At 37.4% G+C, this 11,708-nt stretch overlaps 1 protein-coding gene across 1 annotated transcript in view; it reads left to right on the forward strand.

The window, feature by feature from the left end:
- The first annotated feature begins 1,315 nt into the window (after nucleotides 1-1,315).
- LOC107284042 (protein phosphatase 1 regulatory subunit 12A-like) overlaps nucleotides 1,316-11,708 on the forward strand; it is a 51,376-nt gene continuing 40,983 nt past the window's right edge. Inside the window, exon 1 of the mRNA XM_015812041.1 lies at nucleotides 1,316-1,687. Within this exon, the coding sequence (XP_015667527.1) occupies nucleotides 1,451-1,687 (237 nt within the window). The 5' untranslated portion in view covers nucleotides 1,316-1,450. The remainder of the gene's footprint in view (nucleotides 1,688-11,708) is intronic.

Below are 11,708 nucleotides of genomic sequence, written 5' to 3' on the forward strand. Positions count from 1 at the left end.
GAAATGGCTAGAATTTTTTACTCTATGGAAAATTTGGGATGACTTGTTGAGATAACTTTTGCAGATTTTGTTTTAAAAATATTAAAATAAGAGAAAATGTATTTGTATATTTATTTCAAGCAACGTGATGTTTACTTTCAGTATGACTCTCAAATATCTTAATTATTTAATCATACGATCTGCATTAAATCAAAACCCTGTTTTAGTTTGATCAAGGTATTTTTATGGACTAATCTCTTCAAATTGTTTTCTTATATAAGCTACATTCTCAAAAACAACATACTGAAAGATTGGAGACTTAATCTTAAAAGTTTAAATTTAATTTCACAATACAAGGCAATAACCATACATTAATATATCTTAGAGAAGAACACTTTCTAAAGCAACAAGGACTTGTACACCAACAAGGAAGAAAACCTAATCTTACATGACTTTTGAAAAATATGCAGTTTCAGGCAGCAAACTTTAAACACTACAGTGGTGATAACTGTGGGCACCCCAATCACACGTATTTCCTCCTGTAGTAAATAGAATTGCATCTCCATCGTCTGCAGGGCTGTTCTTTGTTTCCAAATGTGATGTTAATTTGTTCATCCATTGCCGCCTTTATTTTGGGATGATGAGTGCCACTTTCTTTTAAAATAAAACGCAGGATACATAAGATAATTTATTGTGGCAACTTTATAGAAAAGCAAGCTTCATTTTACCCCGGGCTGTCAGAGGAAAAAAGACACAACCACTGCTTTAAAAGGAAACCCGCGAAATAAAAAGGTCCCATCAGCTTTCCACAGAGGAAACTTCCTGCTTTATGTCTCTTTTTACATAGCTGTATAGAAAAAGAGAAACAACAAAGCGGATGATTATATTCATAGCATATCCTTATCCCACGGATTGTTGAGCCTTTATATTCAACGAGATGCTTTCGGGGTTAAGGTTCCTAAGCTTTTTCCTCAGATAACGTCGCATAGTTCAGTGAGCCGAAAGTGTCTGCCTTATCGCGGTGATCTTTAAGATACCTCGAGACTATCCACTGCTTTGCTATCCGAGAGCAACGAGTTTTCCCATTCTGTAAAAGGTTCTGCGAGCTGCACTCGAGACCTCATCGCCAATGCTCCGTTAAAAGTAAACTTCATCCGCGGCCGCCGCGTATCTTCTAAAGTATCGCGAGATTATGTGAAGGAAGCCGGGCGCTTCACTTTTCCCTCTCTTTCCTCTTAGCTCCGCTAGCCGGCCGAGCGCGAGATAGGCGCGCGGGCAGCAGCGCAGGGCGGCGTTTTGGTACGCTGGGAGTGGGGCGGGGGAGCAAACGAGCGAGCATTCGGCCGCGCGAGGTTCTGTGGGATACAGGCGGTGCTCAGCTTCTCCGCCTCCTGCTGGGTGCGGAGCGGCTCCGCTGAAGCAAGCGAGCAAGCGAAAGGCAGGGAGAAAAGGGACGAGACCCGACTAGGGCATGAAGATGGCGGACGCCAAGCAGAAGCGGAATGAGCAGCTGAAGCGCTGGATCGGCTCCGAGACGGATCAGGAGCCGCCCGTGGTCAAGCGCAAGAAGACCAAGGTGAAGTTCGACGACAGCGCCGTCTTCCTGGCTGCCTGTTCGAGCGGCGACACCGAGGAAGTGTTGCGCCTGCTGGAGCGCGGCGCCGACATCAACTACGCGAATGTGGACGGCTTCGCGGCACTGCACCAGGTCTGTGTCTCCTTGTCCCATTTCTCCGGGCAGGGCTTCACGAGCTTCTGCTGGGAAGGAGGCTCTGCCGCCCGGGATGAAATTCGAGGCCTGCTTCTTTCTTCCACTTAGGATAGTCTGGCTAGGGCGCTTCCGGAACCTCTTGCCTTTGGGCGCCTTGAGGAGGGGCTGTGGCCCTTCGGCGTCGGAACCTACCTTCCTTCTCCCGCCTCCCGACTTTTAGTGGGGAGCTAGGCCGGCTGTGAACATCCTTGTTTGTGTCCCAGGGATGTTGGGTTCTGCTGACTAAACTGTGCCTGCTGATAAGGCCAGGCCTTGCCTTTCCCCCGAGAAACAGGAGCGTTTGGTGGTCGTCTTTTCTTTCCTTCACTGCCCTGGGGCTTCAGAGAGACTTAGTTCTTCTGGGGAGGGGGACAGAGGAAGAACGGAGAACTCCCCCGAGCTTTTTTTATAGGGCAAGGAGGACGAGGCAAGTCCTTTCACGAAGGAGGTAACTTCGTGAAGTGATGGGATGATTATCATTGCCAGAGTGGGAAAATTTAGGGGTTGTCCTTAATGGCTGGCTGTTTTGCAGATGAGTAGAACGCCTAAACACATCCGTACTAAATGCTGTTCTTAATTTGTTAAAGTTGCTTCTTGTTTTTTTTCTCCTGGTGGTGGCTCTACATTATGGAATATGAACTCCGACCCATTATTGCAGCCCTTTCTCTTATTTATGGAAAGTTATGAAATCATTAGTACAAATTAAATTGATTTTGCTTGCAAGATTCCAAAAATGACAGTTGAGGAAGGATGAGAAATCAACTGAGTCTGAAATGTTCTCAAAATGGATGCTTTGTGGACGTTTAAGTTTTATAGGAGTCTGATTGGAATCTCAAATGTTAGCCAAATAAGGAAAGACTGTGGCAATCCCTAGATAATGTTGGATACTTGAGTTGATGTAGATCCTATTAACAGACAAGGAGCAATAACAGCATTATAAACTCACTTTGTGTATATATGTGTTTATATTTTAAAAAACAAGTGTAATTACTTTGACAGCTTGATTTTTGTTTTGCATGGTGGTAATCTTGGTAGTTCCTTAAAGATGTAGTAATTAGGATATCTTTAGGGACTAGAAGTGCTTTTTGCAGTATACTAACAAGTAATGCTTTATTAAGCTTTGAAACAGATTTCAATTTAGTATATACTTAAAATTCCTGATGATGACACCGGGATGAAGAAAGCTTTCATGGATAAATTGGTTCAAGGTAGTTGAACACATATGTGTTTGCCCTTAGTATTGTGCAAAATATATAATGGATTTTGTCTTTTGAATTAAATCTACTATTCTGATATAATTTAATTAGTGTGTGTGTGTATATATATATATATATACTAATTAAATATAATTAGTATATATTAGTATATAATAAATATATATCTCCTATTTACAAAATGAATTGAACAGTATTATAGATTGCCACTTCAGTTTTAAAGCTAAGTAATGAAGTTTTCATTGTCCATATAGTAAGACTTTATTTGCTTACGCGGTAATCAGAGAAAGCCCACTGTAGAGTTTATTTTTGTGTAGAAGCAATAGAATTTAATATTTGGCCTTTCTGGCTAGTTAGGATTTTATTGAGAAAATTATGTTTTGCACTTCAAACTCGGAGAACTTTAGAGTTGAATAAGGTCTAAAATAGTGTTGGTACATGCCCTTTTGAGATACTAGATATGTTTAAAATATCTTTTTAACCTATAACCTGTGATCCCTGAAATGGCATGCCAGGCTGTAAAAATGTTATAGATATCTTCCCTCCAAAACAGGTACTCATTGGCTTCTACCAAAGCTCTTTGAGTTCCTCCAAAGACAGGAACTCATGGGGCTTGTTGGGGGAAGGCAGTATTGCAAATACTCTCTAGTTATGTGATAGAAGAAAAAAAAGTTTCATGAATATGAAGAAGGCTAAAACAAACCCTACAATCCTTAGACCCATATCATTCTTATTCCTCAAGCATTCTCCAGAATTAGGCAAATGTATGCAAACCTTAAGGCTGATGGACATAATTTGTGTTATGTTAAAATCCATAAGAGGAAATAAAAGTGGAAAAATCTTTTCTCTTTTGTGATACGATGGCATGAGCTTGGCAGGCCTTTTGATAGCTTTTCTCTCTTTGCATTATATGCTATTCTTTGGTAGCATAGTTCAGTACATTTGAAATTTCATGAATGATATACATTATTAAATTAAAGCAATGGTGACCTATATTATAGAAATTGGCCTAGCATAACAGAGAGAATTTCTGCTATCTTGCAAAAGGGATAAAGAAGACCTCATTCAAAAGGCAGATTCATTCAGTTAGCTACATGACTAAACACACATGTACATTTATTTCCTTCACAACAGTATAGAACTGGTTTGCTGTTGCCTTTTGGGTTGTTTTTTGACTTCCTAGAATAGTTGCCAATCTTCCATCCTAATTTTAACTTGATCTAGCCTTGTTTAATTTTTTTTTAAAATCACATGAACTTTTGTTAAGCACTACTTTCTCAGTCAAAGGATTTCAGAATGTAAGGGATTCAAGTATAAGTGATTTATTATTTTCAAACTCAATTATAATCTGGCATATAGAAGATATGATGAGTAAGAAAATGATACCTGACTGCAATTGAGATAGACATATATTCAGGGAGATAGCCATTTATGCATATGTGTTTAAGCTATTTAGCACATTCAGTGGTAAAAAATGTTGTGAATTGTGCCTTGAAGCAAAGTGTTGATGGTATAAAGGCATGTATTACAATGCTTGCTTAGAAAACAACTATTACATTTGTCCCAACTGAAGTTCTCTTTAAGAGCATTGTGTTATACTAGTCACTAGGTTGGAAGCTACAGAAGAAAGAATGTTTTGGGAGTGTATTGTGCAATGATTGTAACCTATTTCTTGAAAAAGAGTTTTGGGTTTGGAAGTACAGCTAAGATTCTGATTAGAGATGGACATGAATATCCAATAGATTACATTCTGAGAAAAATGTAAATGAATTATTTTCACTTTTGAGCTTTTCTGTGCCCCCTATGCATAAGGCCACATGAGACTTTGCTCACATACATTTCTAAGTCACTGTTCTTATCCATGGTTATCTATTTCAAGTGTGTTTGCTCATCTGCTAAGCAAAAAGCAAATACACCTTATTGGAGCTTAACATTATTTATGAACTATGTTCAATGGCAAGATAGATAATAGTTTTACTTATATTCATTCCAATTTGTGACTTACACTATTCACACAGCAATAGTGAGTCAGTAGAAATGGAAGAAATTAGAGTGATACCTCAAAAAATGGTCTGAAACATTTGAGTGGGCATGAAACAGTAAAATAATAATTCAGAGTATATATAACTTGCTCTAGAATTAACAGATCAAGCTCTGTTTTTATTTATTACATTTATATAGCTGCCCATCTCACATGAAATTTATAGATTTTGAATATGTTAATGAATAAACAATTTGTATAGTTGATATATTTGTTTCCTATGCATATAAGGAGATAGTAAGATGCTGGCTGTTTTTATGGTGGTAGCATACTGATGAATTGCATCTATTTGAAAAACATTAAAGCTAAATGATTTTGCTTGTAAATTATATTGATTTGAAATAGTAAGCATCATTTTATGTTTGGTCTGTTATGCTGATATAAGTTAGAGTTATAACTTTATATCCTGTAAAGTTAAATTATTTTCTTAACCCTACAGCATATCTAGTATAAAATATCTCCTAAGAAGACTCAATAAAGCTTATCACTAATCAACAGCCTTCATATCAAATTGTGTTAAATATGAACTTATACGTAGTTCAATTTAGTCTGATAACTACAGCATCAGGGCTCAAGATTAACTCAGCCTTACATCTTTCTGAGGCCGGCAAAATGAGGACCCAGTTTCTGGGAACTGACTCCGCTTAGAGAGGGCTGTAAAGCACTGTGAAGTGGTATATAAGTCTGCTATTAACTATATCAAGAATCCTATACAGAAGTCCTATTGATTACTTAGTTCTTTTATTGCAATAACTTCTGTTTTACATAAGAAAGAATAGGAATAACTGAGCAGTTTAGAAAATAGCAGGAATACTGAGTTAGTGTTGGGAGTGCTCTCTCTTTGTGTATCCATAAAATCATACATGTAATTGTTTGCTATTATTTTAAATATTGGCCATATCTTTTTCATAACAGATTTTTTTCCAAAGGTGAAAAGTAGAGTTTCAAAACATTTTGTTTTTCATCATGTAGTCTTAAGTATTATATAAAAGTCCAAATGCTAATATAATATTTGTAAAGAGAATTTTAACATTCATTATTATAAATAAATTATGGAAGAATAATCTAGTTTTGACTGTTATAGTGCAGTTTATTCCCAGAGTAACTTTATTCTTATGGCTTAGGCATACTGTATATAAGTATAGTAGTTAGTAGAAAAATAAATGTCGTCAAGTGTAGATTTTTACCATTGCCATTTGATTATTTTTCATTTTTAATATAATAGTAGTAATAGCAGCAGAAAAGGCTGGAGATAGATACAACCTTTTGAATTACCTTCAAAAGTGCCCTATTTATTTTTACTTTATATATATATCACATTTAGAAACTGTCCATCTCAAAGTGTGCCTTGCTTTAATGAGTACCATCAAAATCTTTATTGGAAATTGGAAACTGAATTAATTTTCATTTAGCACAGGATTTCAGCAATTTTGTTTACTATTTTTAAGTATGGGTTGGATGAACACCTTGGTTTTAAAGCGTTGCAAATCATTCCAGCATTTTAGAAATTATGTTTAAATTTTAAGTTCTAAAACTATATTTTTGAGCAAAAGTACAACCTCATTTTTAGAATATGAACTTATTACTGTATTCAGTAAGATTGTTTTTCTTTGGTAATATACAAATAATTCAGAAACATAGTTTGGAATGTTTATTATGCCATAACTAAGACTTGAGAAGTCACAAATTATGCACCTTTTGCTTTTTATATTTTATTGATTGATTGATTAAATTTGTATGTGCCAATCTCTCATCAAACAACTCGGGGCTGCTTTTTCATGAACTGGAATGGAGACAGCAAGGTAGTTTGGATGTTCCAAGAACTCTTAAGTATACTACAGTTGTAAGGTAAAAAAGCAGGTTATTTGAGGGGGAAAAATAACAGCCTTTTGTAAGATTCTGACATCAGAAAGGTCTCTCTGTTGAATAATTTAAAGGACCTCCCCAATTTGCTAATTAAAACAATTTATTGTCTTAACAGTCATGATTTGATTTATTCTATCCCAGATGTTTGATACTTTTCATAAAGTAGATGAATGTCATGGCTTCTACAACCACAGAATAACTGGAAGCCCACATTAACCTAAGCCATCATTCATTGAAGAAGTCAGAATTGGCTGCTTTCAAAAGACTATATTATAAACCATGCTTTACTTAGTGTAGTGGCTGTGTTCATATGTTATACTAAGCTAAAACCAATAAAAACATGGCTATAGATAATATAAAAATAAATATTTGTGTCTATGCATATTTGGATGGGCCAAATGACTATAACAGTGATGGCGAACCTTTTAGAGACCGAGTGCCCAAAAACTGGCCCCGTCCCACTCCACCCCCTGCCCTGCCCCCCCTCCGCCCCATCCCCCGCCCCACCTGCCCACAGGGCCACTCACCGCCTCCAGGGCCCGCCAAAGATCGCCCAGGCAGTCCAGCAGCGCTATGGCGGCCACACCCTCTGCCTGCACCCTGCAGCATCAACTGTGCACGATGGGGTGTGAGGGCAGAGTCTTGTCTACGCTACCTGGCTGCCATGTCCTTGGCTGCGCTGCTCCGCGTGGGCCACGCTCAGGGGCGACTCTCCTTCAGGGGGGCTGCTGGAGAGGAGGGGGTCGTGGGGGGAGGGGAGGCTGGGGCAATGGCACATGTGCCCACAGAGAGGGCTCCGAGTGCTGCCTCTGGCACCTGTGCCATAGGTTCGCCACCATTGGACTATAAGAATGCATCTCAGTATGTATATAGTAGGACTAAGTTGATCTGCAAGAATACTGGTAGTCCTTGCTTAATGGTGGTAATTGAGACTATCAATTCTGCAGTTGCAGCGATCCCAGTTGCTGTCATTAGGCAAATCCTGCATAGTTGTAGCATCCTGTGGTCACATGATTGTCATTCACAACCTCTTTCTGGGTTCCCATTGACTTTGCTTGTCAGAAGCCAGCAATAAAGGTTTGAAATGGCAATCTTGATGCTGTGATGTTGTAACTGTGAGCTAGTTGCCAAGCACATGCATCGCTGCAATGGCTGCAACTACAAGTTATCATAAGTCTCCCTAATTCTACATTGTCACGACTTCAACAATCACTTCAACATTTACATTAACTCCAAAATTATTTCATTTTGAAAATTAAATAGCTGTTCAAGAAAAGCAAGTAATCTGATTTAATATTCATAATGGAAGATTTTAGTATGATTGAGAAAAGTAGTACAGTATAACAAACAAATTGAATCAGTCATTAAAATGCCCACAGTTTGCATATGATATTCATGCAGGCCTATAAAAACAGGGATAACTGTAAACTGTTACATCAAAAGAGCACAAATGTGTATCTTGATTTTTATATAAAAAGAGACACAATATAAAGTTTTCTTGTGATTATAATAAGTGTATAGTGTATGATCATGGTGGACAAACAAGTATATATACATTTTTCTTCTATAGAAATGTAATATTGTTTTGTTGCAGAAAAAGTTTTCTGGCAGAACAGCTCATATTTTATCCTTTTTTGTTTAGAGATCAAATTAAATTATCTTCATGTTCTATTATTATACATCAGATATATAGAATATATGTGAAAATGTATATAAAAACTATGTAGAAAGAGAAAATTCAAAAGATGGCATGTCTGTCATCATTAATAATCAGTATAGTGTTAACAGTTTAGTTGTGTTCATTAACACTAACTTAGGAAGCAGTTTAGTTTACTAGTTCAGTATAAATGAATCTTCAAAATTATTTCAAGAAATGTAAATTCTAAACTGCTAATTTAAAAGTTTACAACTTTCTTTGCATTATTTACATATATGCCATACCATTGCATTCAAATATTCAAAATCTTTATTACCATAACTGCTTTGCTGATTTTATTAACCATAAAAAGGCAACTCTAAGAGAGTTACAAAGCAGTAGGACTTGTAGTAAGCAGTGCATGTTCTGATGTTATCTTGAAGGCGGAGACATTCCAAGTTGTCATGTATTGCTAGATACATTCCTGAAATGACAGTCAGTGGAAACTCTGGCGTAGAATAGAGGTTTTCCTCAGCTGTCACCATCTTTAGTAGCATGTCAGTATATTGTTAGAACAATAAGGAAATACGTCTCGTTTGTATTTGTGGCTAAATATTATCCTTGAATAGCAAGAAAATAATGTAGTAATTCTGAGCATCACCAACAAATATAGTTTCTTATGTTTTGAGAACTCCATTGGGAGATCTTGTGTATAAAATTAGAAAAAGATTCAGTCAGCCTTTGTGATAGAAGGGGAACAAAACACAAACTTGTTACACTACCAGATTCCATAACAAAGTGCATGAAAGTTTCACTGCATTGGGGATTTTTCATGTAACATGTCTCATAAAATAAGTATTCTAACACTGCAATTCTGGAATCTAATGGCTCTTCTATGTGTGAGTAGTAAGTTCTATTTGCATTCGGTGAGGCTTAGTCCTAGAAAAATATATGGCCTAAATCAACTAAACAAACTACTCTGAGTAAAAATTTATTTATTGATCATATGTATATACTATTACATTGAACAAATTCACTACCATTTACAATACAAATAAAACTCAAAGTACAATGCCAACTGGACATTTGGTAGACAGTTGTCCACAGGAGGCAACCATGTACTCAGTCTCTACTGGGTTCCCACATATGTGGTGAACAGTGAACATCCATATCCAGGATAAGTGCATAGGCTAGACCAGTTTCACTGCGAGGAGGCAGTGTTGGCCTTTGAATCTGGAAGCCAGTGCAGTGCCTGCAGTATATCTGTAATGCATCTGTCACAGCTTTTATTTACCAGCAGATGGGCTGCTGTATTTTGCATGATATAGTTTCTAGGTAGTTTTGCACACTGTAAAGCGGCCTCATGTAAACGCTTGAATTAATGTTAGACCTTCCACCCAGATAGGCGATAACTGGCATTTCAGCCAAATTGAGACAAAAGAACCCAGGACCATAACATCTGTCTGCGAATATAGCAGTAGCTGTGAGTCCAAAAAAATTTCGAGGGAGGTCACAGATTTAAAACTTGAAGAGGAATTCTTCCCATCCACAATTAAAACCAAAGCAGACAGAGGGCCAAATGATTTCTGGACAAATAAAAACTGTAAAGTTCCCTTGGGCATAGAAAGGTTCCAATTCCATGTAACTACTTGACCAAGTAGGTGATGTTGCTTGTATTAATATTTAAGTGGTTATGAATACACTCTTGTAATTATTTTTTCAGCTGAAGTAAATACAATTGCTTTGGATAGCAGAATACCAAATTTAGTGCTTTGTAATACATAAATCATATATTGGTAAAAAATACATTGGTAAAAAATGTTGATAAGTGTTTTTTCATTTTCATGCTTTAATAAGGCTTTCCCCTAAAGAACAATAAGTCACAAAATGAAAATAATATTATTGCTCATCTGCTGTAGACTCATATTTTTAAATACATTCATAAGAATATAAAAGAGCTCTTATGCATCAGGCCATAGGCCAGTCTACTTCAACCTGAACCAAAGTTCTGTATATGTAATTGCTGGGAAATAATGATGATGATAATAATAATAATAGTAGTAGTAGTAGTAGTAGTAGTAAAGTTGGAAGGGACCTTGAAGGTCATCTAGTCCAATCCACTGCTCAGGCAGGAAACCCTATACCAGGGGTAAGTAACCTTGGCTCTTTTATGACTCGTGGACTTCAACTCCCAGAATTCCTGAGCCAGCCAGGCTGGCTCAGGAATTCTCGGAGTTGAAGTCCACGAGTCATAAAAGAGCCAAGGTTGCCTACCCCTGCCCTATACCATTTCGGACAAATGGCTGTCCAGTCTCTTCTTAAAAACTTCCAGTGTTGGAGCATTCACCGCTTCTGGAGGCAGGTTGTTCCACTGGGTAATTGTTCTAACTGTCAGGAAATTTCTCCTTAGTTCTAGGTTGCTTCTCTCCTTGCTTAGTTTCCACCCGTTGCTTCTTGTCCTGCCTTCAGGCACCTTGGAAAATAGTTTGACTCCCTCTTCTTTGTGGCAGCCCCTGAGATATTGGAACACTGCTATCATGTCCCCCCTCGTCCTTCTCTTCATTAAACTAGACATACCCAATTCCAGCAACCGTTCTTTATATGTTTTAGCCTCCAGTCCCCTAATCATCTTTGTGTGCTCTTCTCTGTACTCTTTCTAGAGTCTCAACATCTTTTTTTTACATCGTGGTGACCAAAACGGAATGCAGTATTCCAAGTGTGGCCTTACCAAGGCATTGTAAAGTGGTATTAATACTTCACGTGATCTTGATTCTATCCCTCTGTTAATGCAGCCTAGCACTGTGTTGGTCTTTTTGGCAGCTACAGCACACTGCTGGCTCATATTTATGTGATTGTCCACTAGGACTCTAAGATCCCTCTCACAGTTACTACTATTGAGCAAGGTACCTCCTATACTATACCTGTGCATTTGGCTTTTCTTGTCTAAATGTAGAACCTTGCTTTTTTCACCATTGAATTTCATTTTGTTAGATAGTGCCCAGTGTTCAAGTCTGTCCAGATCCCAAAAAAAGAAAACAAGATGGACATTAAACCAAACTATATTGAATGAAAAGGATTTTCAGCAATATATTAAAAAAGAAATACTTTTCTTCTTTAAGGAAAATAAAAAAGAAGATACTTCACTTCAAAATGTTTGGGATACGGCGAAAGCGTACATGAGAGGACTTGCTATGTCCTATTTGGGGAAAAAGAACAAACAGA

The sequence above is a fragment of the Protobothrops mucrosquamatus genome, unplaced genomic scaffold (assembly GCF_001527695.2).
Source record: "Protobothrops mucrosquamatus isolate PMUCROS unplaced genomic scaffold, P.Mucros_1.0 scaffold63, whole genome shotgun sequence".
In the NCBI taxonomy this organism is placed as follows: Eukaryota; Metazoa; Chordata; class Lepidosauria; order Squamata; family Viperidae; genus Protobothrops; species Protobothrops mucrosquamatus.